The 19299-nt window shown below is 35.8% G+C and overlaps 1 protein-coding gene across 1 annotated transcript; it reads right to left on the minus strand.

Moving 5' to 3' along the window:
- Positions 1-9955: 9955 nt before the first annotated feature.
- On the minus strand, positions 9956-19239 carry LOC127852406 (RE1-silencing transcription factor-like). The gene is made up of 6 exons (XM_052386359.1): positions 19207-19239; positions 18622-18917; positions 16598-17211; positions 15348-15523; positions 13566-14069; positions 9956-10045 (listed from the first exon to the last, which is right to left on the minus strand). The coding sequence occupies exons 1-6, from the start codon at positions 19237-19239 to the stop codon at positions 9956-9958; spliced, it is 1713 nt and encodes a 570-aa protein (XP_052242319.1).
- Positions 19240-19299: the final 60 nt, after the last annotated feature.

Genomic DNA, 19299 nt, shown 5'->3' on the forward strand with positions numbered 1-19299 from the left:
TCCGAAATGGCGGACATTAACAACAACGAGACAAATGTAGCATATTTTAAAATCAAATTAATTAAAAACGGAGCAGAAACAATTTCAATTAGAAAAGAAAATCTTCAGAACACCATTTTTGACATCATGCCCATATTATGTGATACGAAATTAAAAATAATTAGAGTTTTTGCAGATGATGCAGAGGTGTCACCATCGATAACTTTCGGTGTGTTAAAAGGTTTTGGGTAGGTTTAATAAATATGCGTATTTATTAAAATGTAGATCCTGTAATATGTTTATGGATAAAAATCAACATCCCGAAAATGTCCAAGAAGTACTACTTTACGTTTCTTTTTAATGAACATGAGGACTGAACCACAGGTACTTGCATCAATAATCCCATTCCCCACCCACCCATATATATTCTTTATTTAGAAAAAAAGTATGCAGCACAGCTTCTGAAGAAAATAACATTGAGTCCGGATGTTCGTATGTCCGTCAAAGTCACAAGAAAGTTTTAATTATTTGTCTTGACACAGTAGCAAAATTAACATGCTTATTATTCTTCATTAACTTAAAACAACGCATTTTTTCCATATATTAAACTTTATAACTATTTTTATATCAACATTTTAACCATTTTTCCGGTACCTTTTGACCAAGTTTCGTCCCTTAGTTTGAATCAATTCATTTTATTGAATTTCTACAGACGAAACCAAAGTTTTGACTTTCAAAATGTCATGAAAAAGAAAATGGAATTTATTTCTTAATCATTTGATCAGTTTTGTAAATCAGAAATACATCTTAATGTATTTTTCAAAAATGAGTTATTATTTAGCCGACATATGATGTTATATCAACTGTACATAATGTTTTCATACTGCAGGATTTGTACTGCAAGGAATGCAAGTAAATTTATCACACCTCAGGCTCTGTTCATAAATGTGCGCAATTTGCTCTATGTCTTTGTTCCAAGGGTTATTATTATCTTCGCATTTATATAGCTCTCTCTGTTTATTATATATCCAAGAAAATGTCATTGCTGTTTCTCCTTAAAATAATACAGACAACACATTCCATAGAAATTTTCATTTGAACTAAAACTGTGAATAAGAGAGGAACAAAATAATATGTGCAAAAGTTTACACCATTTTATTTTGACATTACTGTGAGTCTTTTATACTATTTTAAAAATATACAATTACATAGTTCAAAAGTTGTTTTTCTATATATAATTAATCTTGCGAGTAAATTATATACAGTCAGCAGTGTAATTCTACTAGAACAATTTAAATCCTTGCTACATGTACTATTTAATTTTTTATACGGCTTTCACTTAAGAAAATGTTCAATGAAATAAATCTAGGTTTCTAGGTATATTGTGTATTTTACCTCAATATTTTGTTGGGGCTAATGTGAAGCCAATGGACATGATACAAAAACTACGAAGATTACCACCATACAATGTCACATACAAAATAATTATCACCTAACCAATGCGTTGTGAGATAATAAGATTGTTTAAGCTCTTTATTATATAAGTAAATATTAATCATGTGAAACAAAGACGGGCTATTGTTTACTCCTAATGTATGATTTGATCAATATTTGATGAATATGTTTACTATTATTATGAAAAGCTTCTACAACAGTGTAATGAGATATATAAAACACTTAAAGGTTAATGCAAGTATGCATAAGGTTAAATTGGCTGAATTTTAAATTTTCAAAAATACAAAAAATAATATGTTTAGACAGTTTTATTTTTATTTTTTGGGTAGACTGCTCACTTTTCATGCTTTTATTTTTATTTTTATTTATACCCCCCGACTCAATTTTTTTCAAAAATTTCCCGTAAAACAAATTTAAAAAAACAACAACAGTCGACACCCGTTCGCAAATAAGCGTATTCAAGCGCCACAGGAGTCGTACTGCAAACAACGGGCACTACTTTAAGGGCATATCGACGGGATTTCCCCCTAAACATGTGTTAAAACAATGCATATTTCCATCGAACAAGCAGCTAGATGTTTCTCTTTGTTTAATTGATAAAATCGTTAAGAAATTATAAATACAACGCCTGAAATATGATGTCAATACTCGCCTCGAAATAGGACTCGAAATCACGATAATTGTAATAAACTCAAGTCCCATTATCAAAAGTGCGCATGTCTCTGGCCATGCCTCGTACCTTCCTTCATTACCACATAATAGTCTCTTCCGCTCTCGCTAAAAGCACATGACATTTAATATGTAAAACTGTTAGTTACGAAATACCACATTGTGTTACTTTGCTTAAATGCCAATCAAATTGATTTTCTACATTAGTTATCGTTTGATGTATTTATAAGTGTTTTTTGAATCTTTAGACGTGTTATAGGGTTGTTTTTAAGAATGTTGGTGTATTGTACATATATATTTGATATACACAATGTATCATTATATATTGCAATTAATAATGTAGCTGTACTCGTGTAAATACAATACTACTGCACATTTTGAAATTTAGTACTCGTCGTAATCAATACTGGATTTACAATGGAAGTCTGCCTGTCTCTCTGTCTGTCTGTCAGTCTGTCTCTCTGTCAGTCTCTCGTAGGCGCAGACTTTTCCGATAAAGTGCTCTTACACTTTTCAATGTACACTATTCAAACTTGAATGAGTTGTTCTTCATGAAATGAAGTTTGACATGTGAAAGTTAATAACGTTACAAAATTCTCAACTAAGCAATCTTTGTCACAAGTATACCAAGTTCTATGTTTATGATGTCCCTAACAGGTATTTCAGACGTGACCATATAAATAAGTATATTTTTGTAATAAAAGTATATGAGTATATAACAAACAACTATGTATGAACCATATGTGCATATTTTATGGATCTCGATAAAGACAATTTCAAGGGGGATTTTTCATGAATATTTGGTTATTTAAATAAGAGCTAAAAATCGCAACTACTTTTGTTGTTATGTGCGCAAAGTGATTTTTATTTTGGAATTTGTTGTATTGTTTAAAGTTAAATGTTGTATTGGCTACGTTATGACTCAATAATGAGGCCAAAATTATGTATACTAATATCTCTAACCTTGATATATGCATTCATTGTTTGTCATTCCTGAATATAACTTGGTTAGGTTTAATGTATTCACAGACTCGTGTGAAAAATACACAATAATTTTATTAATTGTATACACTCCATAAGATAGACCTCTACAAAAAAAGCATTGAAATGCACATTATCTGTCATTTATACAGCTATTGTTATTGCGTTGTTCGTGTTTGATGGTTAAACAATAGCACACACAACATCTCTCAGCATTGCGTGTGATATTTGATTTATTGAGCCGTGTTTTGTGGCTAATCAGGGACGACACTTTCCGCTTTTAAGATATTTTTCGTTTCAAGAAAGTATCTTCTTAGAACAAATCAAGTTTTTGCGGAAAGTGTCGTCCCTGATTAGCCTGTGTGTACTGCACAGGCTAATCTGGGACGACACTTCAGGCACATGCATTTAACCCATTTTTCACACAGCACGGCCCAATTAAAGAAAAGTCATTGGAAGGAGGTATTGTTGTAACACGTACACTGAAGAGACTTTATGTACATTATTATATTATTGTCAAGCCTTGTGTATGTCATGTCTTTGTACCAAACATCTACTTACAAGTGATGTAGTATACGGTCTTGCTAGAATATCTTGTATCGAGTAAAACCTTGCAAATGTTCATGTAAATCCATACAGCGAAAAATATTTTATATTTTATTAGTGCTTTTTTTTAATAAACAGTTATATTGGTTATTAACATGTGATCACACTTGCTTTACAAAATGAAACAATTACTGAGCTAAAACTGGGACTCCTATAATAAACATGAGGTACAATGTTCTTGTATATAAGAATGACCTAAATCCGCGGAGTAATGTATGTTCATGTAAATTTAATTCAGTGGAATGAAACAAGTTGTCAATATACGAACACTCATGTGATGCAAGGACATAACAGTAAGCAGGTGGTTTTCCCTCGGCATTTGACTGCCAATTAAGGTATAAAGTCATACAATTACATCTCAGAAAATTCTCTTTATATAACGTACGTTGGGAGCGTTTGTGATACATGTAAATACGAGTTATGATAAAATTGTTTTTTTTCTTTTCTAGCCTGGAATCAGTGCATGTATTTGGTTTCTTTCAAACTATTCATTTGTTGCCAAAGAATCAGGAGAGAATGGGTAGTTTCAAAGGCCATATGGTGCAGCTGTTTTTTCTTTCCGAATTGTCTCGACGCACGGCCATCCGATCATTCCATCATTGTCGTCGCGTAACGCCAGGACCGAAATTGAAAATAAAAACTCACTGGCTGTTACAGTATGATATTTGTGCATATCTTTTGTAAATAGAATTTATCGATCGCATCGGGATTCTAACTCAATAACTTGCAACGGAAATTCCTATAATGCACCAATCAAACAAACGCCTGAATTTAAATGCAAATATTGCCAAACAAACTAACAAGCAAAACTTGCTATTTTATCCACACTGACATGCCATTTATGCATGCGCGATGCAATGATGGTTTACTTTAAAACGCCGTGCGCAAAAGGAGATAAAGCACGTTATTTGTCATGTGAGATCGACCGCAGTGCGTAATATCTTAATCATAATCAAAGCGCAGAAAACACTACAGTTGTTCGCTTTTGTGTATACAGTGGGTGTTGTAGTTCTGAGTTTGGTGTAAACCCAACCGCAATCTTTAGCTGGTTTAACCAAGGAATAGATTTGCAGATATCACGGATTACAATTGAACATTAAAAGCTAGAACGGACTTTGAACAATATCTGGGCGCTTATGTAAATTTTCAAGATTTTGAAGGAACTCTACAAGGGATTAAAAAATTATAAGGATCGCAAAAACTTGAGATCATCACAACAATTAACGATGAATGATGCATCTTGTTTTCTGGGATATATTCAGCGCATACGGTAGCAAAACAAAAAGAACTACTGTATTAATAGCATACACATCAATGAAACCACAACAGGCCAAGTAAATGAAGTGGCCGTTTCAATATTAATAGTTCAGAATGGGCAATTCTATATGCACGGGATTAAACCGCAAAATAATTAGACAGTCAATGATTCCAAGTAAGACTGACTTATAATATAATATCTACAAATCATTTGTTTAATTTGAAAATATGTGTTACGGACAAATGTACTTCATGTAAAACATAAACCTAAACTCTTGCTCATTTACCTGGGAGCTGCAATGTCCTACAAATTCCATTGGTATTTTAAAAACGGGGGCTTGGATAATTAGTTCCTTGAGCAATACCCCTGCTAAGCAATGCTCCATTTTGATGCAAATAAACAACAGGCCAAACATAGTGCTCGACATACTTTCCTCTATGCGTGTATTCTCTGTACTTATTTATGTCAAATTCTGGTCTTATGTTTACAGCCATATCCACTTTGTGTTCCCGAGCTTCAAAACATTCGTCGATATCAGATGACTCTACAATACTGCTATCGTGCCTGTATGATTTCGCCTCTAAAACGGTTTCTCCGTCGTGACGTTCTTTAACGCTCGTTTCAATTAGAGAATTAACATCTCCTCGCGTCTTATTTAATAAGCTGGTACTCGCATTTGAATTTGAACCATTCATCGTTTCGACTATATTAGTCGCTTCATTCGTTATATGTTTCGGAGCATTTTCTATGTAAACGACTTTAGTCCTAGCGCTTTCTTGTCGATCACAGGTGATATCTCTTGCGTTAGAATCTACTTCATTAACTTTAGTCTCTTTCATTTTTTGCCTACCATTTGCGATCCCTCCGGTGTTACCTTCTACTTGATCGACTTTGATGTCTGTGTCCTCTTGCCCTTCGCATGAACTGTCGCCAGTGTTGCTGCTTAATTTTTCGACTTTGCCTTCTGTGCTATCTCGCCCATCACTTGCAATCACCCCAGTGCTTCTCTTTACAACATTTGTACCTATCAACTCAATATGTGAAGCTCCACTATTTTCTATCTTATTTTGACCACATTCGAAAGCATTATCGGTCGTAAGTGTTTGTGTAAGTTTCTCATCACAAGTCATAGACACAGTTTGGTAAGTTCTTGTTTGTTCATCATCATCTGACCCTATCGTGTGTTCTTTACGAGTGATCTGCTCGGGCACTGTATTTGCGTGTTCATCACACCTCCACGATCCATCCTCTACCTTATCAACTGAATAAGTATGCCCTCTCTCTGTACTTGATGCAACCTTACCCGAACGTTCTTTGAATGGTTTCCATCCGGGTATTTCCATAAAGACCGGCGGATCGAAAGCGTTCATCATAAGGCACAACCATATACATTCGTTGATGTATTTCTTCAATGGCTTGGAGTTCATCAGTTCGTTCATCATAACCTTGCTCTTATATAGTTCACATTAGTGCAGGTAAAATTTCTAAAATAAAATAAAAACATATCTTTGGAAATTATCATGCATAGAAATTTATATTCAATTGAATGCTTTTGCACAATGACTTCAAAAACAATTACAAATATTCTTTGTATATTTAGTATGTATAAAACAAATAGTAGACGCTATGTATTAACATTATTATATTATTGTTTGGATACAGCGTCTATAGAATAAGATAAGTTCGTGTTTCGTGTTAGTTTCAAATACCACTTGGTGCTTTACCTCTTGTATTTCCGGTATATTATCAACCGATTTCTGTTTTCTTCCATGTTTAAATGCCTTGATTGTTTCAACTGAAGAAATATCCTAAAAGAATATTTTGCTCTTTGAAACATGCGATTTGTATACAAATAACTACCTTACATATATACATGAAACTACATCAAATACAATAATTGCATGCAAAACAATTTCAATTAAAAATTAGTATTATTATATTTACTGTAAACAATTGCACTATAAAACTGTCCACAAATAATTGTTTTAATATGAATAATGGTATGAATAAAAACAAAATTAAGATAGATGGTATTGTAAAGAGCAGTTATTCGATTATATATACCTTTCCAAGAAACCATTTTTGAACGAATGCCCATGTCGCGTCTATCTTCCCGCGACAAAACTCGTACGACTCCTACAAAAGCAAAACAGGGTAAAAAGATTTCGTTTTAAGGGTTACAGCATGCGAATAACAAATATACTAAAAAGGGATTATTTTTTGCCTGTGCGGCTATAAATCAAACGGAATATTTGTATAGTCTATTTACATATTGGATTTCGTCTGTTGTGTTGACTGTATAGATTGTAAAACAATTATTTTGATATTAGTAAGTTTATTTCCAATAAAATCTAGGGTATATGTCTACCGGATAAAACAATGTTCTTGAAATATACCAGATAGTCGTCATATGTTAAACATGCGACAAGCTATGTGGTAATCAAATCTTGAGTTATGATCAGTATGAAGGGTTAACAATAATACAGTACGTCATAAACATCCGTTTGTGTCACCTTACAAGACAAATTAGGGTTTAGCAAGCCGGACTGTCGTTGATTGGGAACAATCCATGCAAGTTTGAATGTTTCACCTTAAAATAATTTCCAATTTAAAAAGTGAACTAGAACTCCTCCGGTCTAATTTGTGTTTAAAGACGGACGGACGGACGGACTGACGGACGGATGGACGGACGGACTGACTGACGGACGGACGGACGGACGGACAGACAGACAGACAAACAGACAGACAGACACACAGACAGACAAACAGACAGACAGACAGACAGACGTCCATGGTGATTACGGTATAACCTTTTTCCCCTTTACTTCGCATCGGGGGGGGGGATAACAACCAACATACCAATCCTTTTCGTAAAACATACCATCTCAAGGTCTAGAAGGATTTGAACAGTTTGTTGGTCTTAACAGTTCAGATTCTGAAGCACATCGAACGCGTCAGTCCACTCGTTGTCATAGAGACTCGAGAACTGCTCTGCAAGTTTAGTTGGCCGGTAGGGGTCGCTGAGGTCAGCAATGGCGGGGTTGTTGTCGTTTATTTTTGCAGACATCAGTTTACCTTATCTGTATTGAGATAACATACATGTACAATAACATCAAAGCGTTGATCGACCCAAGAGTGCTGCTACCATTTACTGAGTTTAAGGTCATGGCAGGAAAGATGCACACTCTCAAGAAAATTAGTTATTCGTAAATTTATGTTAAACTGCTTTTAATTTATTTGTGAAACGTTGTTAAAGCGGGTGTATACGATCTTGTCTAATATTTATTAATTAATATAAAATGTGTAAAAAACTTATTATATATATATTTCAATATAAACTAAAATAAAAGTTAAGAAGAACATGTGTCGAAAAATGCTAAATAAGCCAGATATTTAATTCTGAAATCGAAAAAGGCTGTACAGCCGAATTCGCCAGCATGTATATCATGCATGTACGATGTGAATCTAAATTTAGTTTAACGGTTCATTTGAAATTCCTGCAGCGATATCGATTCATACGACACACGAACACTTACTTAAAAGACGAATGCATCGGTTATTGTAGGAAAATATGTACGAATTATCTTTGTCACAATCGGCTCGGGGCGCTAATTTGTTTTTGCTGCATTTTATGAAATTCGTCTTAAATGTATCATTTTTCTTGCATATTGTGTGTTATTATAACATATTTGCATCAATATATTACAATTCAACACATATAAAAATCGTATAATCCCGCTTTAATGTTTGTCTTATTTATGATTTACGAATAAATATAATTCAGCAGTCTATTAAAAAATAACTACATTGCTTTGAAAATAAATAAACAAACGTAGAAGGATAGTATGATTGATTCACGGTAATGATTTTTTTCTTCAGTATACCCAAGTGTAATAAAAACATGAAACAGCCGAGCTCTCTGAGAAATTGTATCGACCAAATATCCCGGCTATCGTTTGAAATGTGAGATGCAGCCGGCAATAGGCGAGTATACGTACATAGGTTTTCATTAAAAAAGTAATTAATCAAGCCTCACTTCAAGTATCGTAGGAAACATGTCAACTGCGATTTTAATCACATATTTTTCTTGAAATGCGCTTAAATAGATTATGTCTAAAGCTATTCCGTGTTGACTTATACAACTAGTGAACACTTAAGTCCCGGTCCTTATATTTCATTATGGTATTTTACCAGTTATTCCAATTACGAAACGGTTTACTTATGAAACGGGGCACTTTCTATGCATTGTTCTGGCTGAATGCATTTTATGTTGTTGTATCAATCAATTGATGATGCTCAAAAACTTTCAATACAAACATTTAAACGGCCTTCGTATAAAAATATGCTATTGGGTGTGTGCGTGCGTGTGTGTATATTTTCCGCATGGTCTTGTATTGTGGTTGACGAGTACTCTATAGAAACGCGGACTGCCCGGTGACCACAAACTAAACTCGAATGCACCTGGATAGGGAAGCAAACCCAGTTCACATAGATGAGAAGCGAGTCTATTATCTGAATTGCTAGCTGGTCAGCCAAAGGAATGCCTGTCGGTGATTATTAAATGAGTTGTCAACCTATCGTGACTTATCCATGCAAACGTAATAATTCTCCTACAGACGTTTTCCAAAAAAAAGCCGATAATTAATTACTACCTAGCATATAACCTTAATATTTGACACTCCATCTGAATAAGTGGACGAAAAAAAAAATTATATTTACCGTACGACGGATTTTGTAAAATAATACTTACTGTTTGTTCTATAGGCTAAGTAATAATTTGAAAATAAAAAGTATTATCTAAATAGAGCGAAGTAGATTAAAACCTTTGTTAATTTTCAACAACGGCAGAAAATAAACATCTTTGATTGCGTGGATGGATCTGCTGGTATTTTCGTTAGATTATATACACGAGTTGTTGTTTGTGGGCGTTGGAAATTAATCTCCAGGGAGTCGAATTGATTGTGTTTATCTTTTAAAGCATTTATTCAAATGCAATTTGGCGTCAAATTACCGTCGTTCCACTGCATCCTTCTCCTGCTGTAGCCTGTTTCGGTCGTCCTCAGCACGCCTATATTGTTCTGTGAGTCTGCGGTTGATCTGTTGGTATTCAAGTGTTTGGGCATGATCATCTGTATGTTCGAAACGAATACAATATTATAACATGAGCCTCGCTCTGGGAAAACTGGGCTTAATGCATGTGCGTATGATGTCGTTCCAGACTATCATTTGCGGTCACGGACGACGCACTCCGCTTCAACTGGATTTAAGCTAAGAATAAGCTGAGTGTGTCGGCCCTGATTAGCCTGTGATAATCTTGGACGAAACTTTACGCATATTCATTAAGCCCGGTTTTCCTAGAACGAGGCTCATATAATTTTATTGTTTTACCTTGAATCTTATACATTCAAACAGATCATGCCCGTCCTACCTGTATTACTCTTTATAACAATCGTTTAACAAACATATTTCCCAAGTTCAATTGAATTGAATGGCGCTGTTTATTTTTAGTAAGAAAAGACGGGGACGGAAACAGATAGACGAAGGAAGACATATATAGCTTTCTCTGCACATTTATTTTCATCTAAATCGAATCACTTCGACCTAAATTCACACCACTACTAAATACGGTGATACGACTGATATTACTACGTACTTCTGTCCACGCTTGTCTCTTTACCCTTTCCTTCAGTCTGACCCATTGTCCCTATATATAACATAATCACATAATAAAAGCTACCTTATAATGATTGAAACCGAAAGTTGCACGTACACGAATCATATGATGCGACATAAGCCGCACCGACATCTTCCGGGACTGTTTTTGTGCAACTAGGAGCAACCACTGTTAAGATTTTACAAGCTGTTATTCACGGTGATTTTCCTTGTCGGAATGCTCACCCGAATTGATATTTAGGCCGCCAATTAGCCTAATATGACGCCTCAAAGGCACGTTTATAATAACCCATCAAAGCCGAAACCCATAAATGCCAGTTACATCCAACTGCCATATGTTGATTAACTCTATACCACGTAGATACGTATTTGACGTGTTTTAGTCCCTTAGAAAGTTATATTTAATTAAAGACCTTTCTTACTAGATTCAAGTTTTTTTAAAGGCCTCATTTCCAATTCTTAGATACTGATGAGCAGCAAACAGCATAAAACATGAACAAACTGCAGTTACCAGCATGCAGTTCTGATTTTATACTGTTTGCAAATAGCCTTTTTCACTTTGCCTCTGAGTGGGAAAAGGTTCATTTGCATGCCCTTTCACAAGTTACATAATGCGACTGGCCTAGTAGTCAAACGTGTGACCCTGAAGATTGGCCTGCGCTCCATCGATTTAGCCTCATTCTGGCAAAACTATTCTTGATCTCCAATAGGAAATACGAAAGTATAAATCTTTCAGTTAATACATGTAAAGCGTTTAATGATGCGCTTTCTAATTCGAGATATGCGATTTGGAACATATATAACTGTAACAGGATTATTTACTCACAGTAATGAGTTGGAAAAAAATCACCCTCTTACTTGCACGTCATTATGATATTTTCTGGATACGCCTCTGATATCTGTATAAATCTCTTTAATATAAAGAACGACAGCTGCGACTCGTATTACAGTTGCACTTAAGGTTTAGTAGGTGGTCATCATTCCAGACATGAGGAGTTTCCTTCGGGTTTACTAGTGTGTCAAGCAAAAGCAAAATACCACATACAAAACTTAATGCAATCGAGAGCATATTGCAATAAACTTCAACTTTCAGTTAAAGTGTGACAAAATGTGCACGAAACTAGTAAATGTATTCGTTGTAAGTGCTGTGAAACAATAAAGTAATAATTCGGTATCAGGCCTCAAAACCTCGAAAAACTCACAAACACAGTTTGAAGTGTAACTGTAAGGCGCACAGTTCTTGGAAAATTCATATTCGTCCAGACTACAAACTATTCTTATACCAATACAGCTAGTGCTTGTCGCGGAAGTGACAAATACCTCCAATGCAGCATGTCGTAAAAAGTACAAATTGAAATGAGCCGAATTGTGGGAAAAGTGGGCTAAATGCATGTGCGTGGGGTCGTCCCAGATAAGCCTGTGCATTACGCGTAGGCTGATCCGGGACGAAACTTTCCGTTTTTATGGTATATTTCTTTAAAACAAGTTAACAGAAAGTCTTTTCTTAGCGAAAATCTAGTATAGGCGGAAAGCATTGTCCCAGATTGACCTGATGTACAGGCTAATCAGAGATTAGCCCTAGTGACTGACGCATGCCTTCTGCACATTGTCTCAAGGAGACATGTAGCGGAAATTAACTAAGACAGCAACTTCAATACTGCCATGGGGTGAATGTCATTTGTTGAAGAAATGTTATAGAATTGTTTCAGGTTAAAGGTTTAATTTAATATTAATTTATTGCTATTCGAGAAATATACTTTTTAAATAATTTCCATAACATAACACAGCATTTCTTCTTAATTAAAATCTAGTTTGTACAAATGGCAAACATTTAATGCAAACGCAATTTTACAGTAAAAAATGGAAAGTTCACAATGAATGCACGTACCTTTCAAATCAACATTTTTAAACAGAAACTACCAATCAATTGAAAGGATACACAGTTAGCATCAAAGGCTAGGAGTGGTCAATAAATACGCCCAAATAGCAAAGTTGTATCTAAGATTGTTAGAAACAGTTCTTTTATTATACCTTGATCAATGTATGTTTTACAAACAATAACAGAACAATGGTTGAACGTGTTTAAAGTATAATTAATTTTCAACGAGTTAACATTTGAGCTTCTAAAATAGTTAAACCTTTATAAATTAAATTGTAATCTTATCAACAAAACACTTGTCAGTTGAGCCATTTAACTATTGTTGACAAGACTATTACTTATACAAGCACGTGACACTTTTCCAAGGAACATAATTATGACCATGTTTGTGTATGCTGATGCAATAATCCATTAAAGTAACATAAATACTAAAAAACAACGAATATTTCACAAAATATTTAGTAAAATAATTTTTCACCATAAACAATTAGTGTTCCTTATAGCAAAAGCGAAATTTCAACGCTATACCTTGTATATTTACATAGCTTTAACGAAATACAAAATGCTCGTTTTTATTTATGTGTGACAATATACTCCATGTTAATTTCCGGCCATAATATCCAAACATTTAAGAGCGAACGCAGTGTCGGAAGAACAACGTATTAATGAGAACTAAATCGTGCTTCTGAAGCTGATTGAAGCCAATCTTGCGTTAGCTCGTAAATGTTTGAAAATCATAGCCGAAAATTCACATGGAATATATTGTGACACAAAAAATAAAAACAAACATTTTGTATTGCGTTAAATACATGTTATCAGGCAACATCTAGAGTTGAAATTTTGGCTATTGCTTTAAGGAACATTGATTTTGTATGTGTTAACTAAATTTTTCGAAATATTGTAGAAATATTCGTTGGTTTTGAGTGTGTATGGGCTTTTAACAATAGCTGCGGATGAGTTTTAATTTTTCTTGTTTACACTCAGATCTTGTATGTTTAAGAAATTAATATTATGCAAAGATATCAAAACTTTCACAGTGGCTATATTTTCAGAAGCAATTTCTACATTATACACCTCGCCATTTATCTCCACATAATCTCCAGTCGACAACTGGTTCATTTCTTCAGCCGACAGTTCAATTCCCTCCCCTTGTGAACTCTCCTGTCCTTCATCTCTAATGACCTCCCTTGCCAACTCTCCAATACTCTGAAACCCTTCATTTCCATTTCTGCCGTCAACATGCTGTCCCATCCCAAATCCCCGAATGCGATCTGGCTGTACAAATGCACCAACCAAACCTCCACTCTCCCCACCGCCAAAACTCCCGTCATACCCAGCAGAACCCCCACTAGACCCCTCGTGGTTCCCTTCTGTCACAGAACCAGTATCCAAGGTGATTTCTCCATCGTTAAGTATCTCCGTGGTGATGACCTCGGTGGTGAGTTGGTTGTCAAGGCCCTGTGTCTCTAGGATACCAGGCTGCTCCGCTAGTGCCTGGAGTCCCTCTATGACCTCCGCAGCCTCACGTGTCTGTATCCTTGCAAGGCTGCTTTGTTCATGGACGTCAACCTAGAGATGGAACATGAAAACTGATCATAAACATTATCCTTTATAAAATACTGAAGAGCGGTAAACAGCATACAACTTGAACAGACAGTGATTTTCTTTTTGATTCTGGATGGAATTTGGGGAACCCAGTTTCTGAAAATTCACCTGAACACGGTACATGATAGCTGATCATAACCTTACTGTATTCAGAATGATATTATTTATTATATATTTGTTACAAGCTACCTACTCAAAAGATTTTTGGCGGAATACCTCTTTCTAAACTGATGTAATTGAGTTAATGTTATGAGTAACAGTAACCTTGACCTTAATCAGATGGGACCTGGCACAAATACAACTTTGTCGAAAATCTGGTTAACAAAGCAGTAAGAATTATCTAGAAAAATGTTACTAATGCTGGATATTTATGTATTAAGATTATAGTATGAAATACAGTCAGTAGTTGCCACATTTACTGCTCACAGAACAGAGATTTCTACAAATAAAGATAAGATTCGAGTCTAAAATGGTCTCAATATGTAAGTTATTCTGGACACAGCAATATTTTACTGCTCCAGCTTTGTGGCAAAAAATACTTTAAGTCCTACAAAACTTTGTCAGCTGTATTCTAGGGCAAATGAAAATGTGTGAAGATTTTCGAGGATGAAAATTGTGTCCAGTATCCACACTACATGTGTATATTGTGATGACATGTTTGAAGTTTCAATTGAATTGCTTGAGAAATGTGGATGAAGATTACTAAACAAAGTAATAACATTTCATGCAGATTGACCTACCAACGGCCTACCTGGACAAAACAGAGACTACAGTATACCCCCTCTCAAACATCATTTGCGGGGCTACAATGTTATAATACATTAATACATCAACGAATTTCCAAACCACAAAAACTATGAATGTGCATCAAACCTGCCCCACAAGAGCATCCTCCCTCACACACATGGTTTGATTTAATAACCACGTCAGCGAAGGAAAATACACAACTCGCCTTACAAGGTTCAATTAAACTCATTATTAGTGTATAGATGTTGCAAATATAATAACTAATTGTAAAATAAGTTTGACATTGAAAGGTAGCAAATCAGCTGAAAGGAGGAGAAATCAACCCCCTTACCTGTGAACGCCAATCAAATCTCATTATCAAGACTGATCCTTTCACCTGAAAGGCAACATAGCTCCAACACATCCCCGGACAAACTTCATTTGCGGAGGTATATCCAAAATACATTTGAAAGAAAATGACCATTAATCAAACCTGTTCCACATGGCCCTCCTCACCTGTGTGGCCACATAGCTGCCTATCTCCTCCATGGAGATGATGTTATCCAGGGAGATCCTGTCTGCGCCAAGGGAGGCGTTATAGTCCGATATCACCTGGAGGGTCGTATCACGGCTGATTGGTTCTGTCGTCACGATCTCAGAGAGCGGCATCTCATTTGCCGTTGACGTGGTGCCTTAATCAGACAGTTTAACATTTTTATATTAATTGCAGAATTTTGAACAAGGCTTTTCACGGTAATCTTTGCCTGCCCGAATCAGATAATTAATTTTTCAATGAGCCTCACTATGAAAACAGGAGTTAATGAATGTACCTGAAGTGTCTGCACAGGTTAATCGGGGACAACATTTTATGCTTACGGTGGATTTTTATTTAGAACAAACTTACGACAAAAAATTCCAAAAAAGCAGAAATTATTGTCCCTGATTAGCCTGTGTGGACTGCACAGGCTAATCTTGGATGATACTTTAGGCACATGCTTTAAGATCCCAGTTCCCAGAGCGAGGCATCACTTGTAGAAAAAGGCTTCTTAGGGCATTATGAACCTAACATATTCTTTAATGACAAATTTAGATGAAAGTTTCTGTGTAAAAGTCATTTTTTTCTTCTTTCAAAAGTATTCTTTATTAATCATATTGTCAATATTTACTTGCTTAAACATTTCATTAAAAGACATCAATATGATTTAACTAGCATGGAAATAGCAATAATATTTGTGTGGTTTTAAGAAGTTTCCATTAGTTGTTTTCAGGAGATTTATATAAATGTCATTTGTGCTGCCAAAGGACCATAACTCTGCTGCAAACAAAAAACTCAACAAACTACCAAGTGTTGCAAGTTCCTTAGCTTGTTAAAATGTTTTGTATAGTTGTATCAATTTAGCAGCAATACTCTTTAAAATACCATCTGATGGATAGACATTGGTAAATTTATTTGCCCAGAATACGTGAAAGTTGGGGCAAATAAAACAACAATTAAGCTTTGATCAGGAAAAACTTCATGCATTTGTGAAAAGTGTCTTCCCAGATTTGCCTGTGCAATCTGCACAGGCCAATCAGGAAAGCACTTTCCGCCTTACAGTGATTTTTGGTTGGAAGAGACTTACAATTAAAGGTTTCATAAAATAAAAAATGTCATCCCTGATAAGCCTGTCCCCTTTGCAAAGGCTAATCTGGGAAGCCACTATACACTCATGCATTAAGCCAAGATATCTCAGAACAAGGCTCAATTATTCTTAAGGGAACCATACCATGCAAAAAGTTTTCAGCTTCCATGGTCACATAGCAGTTGAGCCCATCTTCCTTCATGACAATCTCAATACCATGCTTCTTCTTCATGTGCTGGAACAGGATTATCCGCTTGTGGTTCATATAGCGACACAAGACGCACGAGTACACATGAGTGGGCGAGGAATGATCCTGCATGTTGTGCTTCCGCATATGCACCAGCAGATTCTTCTTGGAATTGGTCACGAAATCACACACAACGCACTGGTGACCACTACTGGACGAATTAGGCATCACCGACTCATGTTGAGCGTACAGATGCTTGTACAGGTTAATCAACCTCGCAAACTTCATTGAGCAATGATTGCAGGCAAAGATCTTCTCCTGACTGGAGAAATCGGATTTCTCAAACTGTCCAACACCATCAGACTTCACCACATTGTCAGTTCTTTCTATATTGAACACCTTGTATTTAGACGACATTGTTGCCTGTCCTCCATCGCCGTTTTTAGGGATTATTACATTGTCGTCTTTCAAGATTGTCCGGATATCGAGCAAGGTTTTCTTCTGTCTCGTCTCCACCTCAACGTTGTGCTGTGATCTCATGTGCCTCAACACATGCTCCTTCTGGGACGCCCTACATTGAACATTCAAGTCAAAGTTAAGTCAAAACTAACTATTCTGTTTCTTTAAATGGCAGAATGCGTTTGTGTATATTGTCGTCCCGGATTATCTTGTGCAGTCCACACAGGCTAATCAGTGACGACATTTTCCACATTTGTGGAATATTTTTTTAAAGGAAATCTCAAACGAAAATCCAGTCAAGGCGGAAAGAGTTGTCCTTAATTTGCCTTGCACAGACTAATCTGGGACACTTTCTGCAAATAAATATAAAATGTACAGTATTAAAAACAAGAGCTGTCACCATAGGATGACATATGCCCCCTATAAACGCTTTGATAGAAAGTTATGAGCATTTTTCGAAACCTAAACGTGGACCCTAAGTTCAAGGTCAAGGTCACAGGGGTCAAAATTTGTGTGCATATGGAAAGGCCTTGTCTATATACACATGCATACCAAATATGAAGGTTACATCTGAAGCGACATAGAAGTTATGAGCATTTTTTGAAACCTAAACGCAAAGTGTGACGGACAGACGGACAGACAGACAGACAGACGGACAGTGCGATCACTATATGACCTCCTTTGGGGGCATAAAATAATCAATTTTAATAGAGAGGAAATAAACATGTTTTTGTTAGAATGTCACATCGATGATGTTTATACATAGTGACCACACAAGCGTGTAGTTTAATGTACAACAATAATATTATAATTCTGTTACTTCTTATGTCCCCCAGTCTATACTGGGAGACATATAGTTTTCGCCCTGTTGGTTTGTTTGGTGGTTTGCGTAAAACTTTAACATTTGCCATAACTTTTGCAATATTGTAGATAGCAACTACATATTTGGCATGCATGTGTATCTCATGGAGCTGCACATTTTGAGTGGTGTAAGGTTAAGGTCATCCTTCAAGGTCAAATATATGGGTCAAAATCACTCATTTTATGTACACTGTAACTTCGTTTTGCAATATTGAAGATAGCAATTGCATATTTGGCATGCATGTGTATCTCATGGAGCTGCACATTTTGAGAGGTGAAATGTCAAGGTCAAGGTCATTCTTCAAGGTCAAATATATGGGTCAAAATCGCTCATTTAATATACACTATAACTTTGTTACAACTTCTCATATGCATGGAGCTGTACATTTTGAGTTGTGAAAGGTCAAGGTCATACTTCAATGTCAAAGGTCAAATATATGGGGGGACTTAGTGTTTCACAAACACATCTTGTTTTTTAATATTATTTTATACTTTAATTACATATGACATTTTTCCTCATTTAAAATCCCTTTAAACAAAAAATGGCTAGTTTTCTAAACCCTTTTTTAAACAAATAAATAACGTCTTCCCTCATATTTAAGTATTTTAAACTAAACATGTCTAGTTTTCTTACCACCATTTTATTTGAAAAACTAAGTACCTATATTGACACAGCCCGCACTGAAATGGCCTCTCCTTGGTATGCACGAGTAGAAGACGCCGAAGCCTACTCAGGCAGTCAGTGACAAAGCTGCAGTACTCACAGAACAGCTTCTTGTGGAACTTCATGTGCTGTTTTAGATCATTCTTGCTTACGGTCATCAGGCCGCAGATGTCACATGTGAACGCGTCCATGCTACCCTCCAGGGGCATGTGGCGTTTGCGGATGTGCATCTTTAGGTCGGGGTTTGCACTCGCGCACTGGTAGTCACACAGGGAGCACACTATCTTCTTTTCCTGCAATGAGAGGGATAGGTTTTTAGTCAAAATTACATTGTTTTAATGGCCTTATCCTTAAAGAGATATTTGAATGAATCAATATTTATCTTTTGAATACATCTTGCCATGTCCAGTTAATTCCTGATGCAGATTTGTTGCCTGTTAAATAATGAAACATAATAGCATTACACCAATTCCATTCAATGAATTAAAACTATTTTTTATTATTTTTACCATGCACTAGAATAATTCATTAGTACTACACGAAATAAATAAAACCTGTCCAACAATGGCACCACCCCCTCACCTGTGTGGCAACATAGCTGCCTATCTCCTCCATGGAGATGATTATTATCAAGGGAGATCCTGTCCGAGCTAAAAATCACAACAAAACCATACC

Source organism: Dreissena polymorpha, chromosome 12 (assembly GCF_020536995.1).
Source record: "Dreissena polymorpha isolate Duluth1 chromosome 12, UMN_Dpol_1.0, whole genome shotgun sequence".
Lineage (NCBI taxonomy): Eukaryota > Metazoa > Mollusca > Bivalvia > Myida > Dreissenidae > Dreissena > Dreissena polymorpha.

Bases quoted from the DNA above. Each gene is read 5' to 3' on its own strand.
- LOC127852406 (XM_052386359.1), bottom strand. From the start codon at position 19,239: ATGGAGGAGATAGGCAGCTATGTTGCCACACAG. The intron at 17,212-18,621 runs GTACTTAGTTTT...TGTTCAATGTAG, and splicing joins TGCGGGCTGTGTCAATATAG to GGCGTCCCAGAAGGAGCATG. The intron at 14,070-15,347 runs GTGAGGAGGGCC...TTCCATCTCTAG, and splicing joins GCAGCTATGTGGCCACACAG to GTTGACGTCCATGAACAAAG.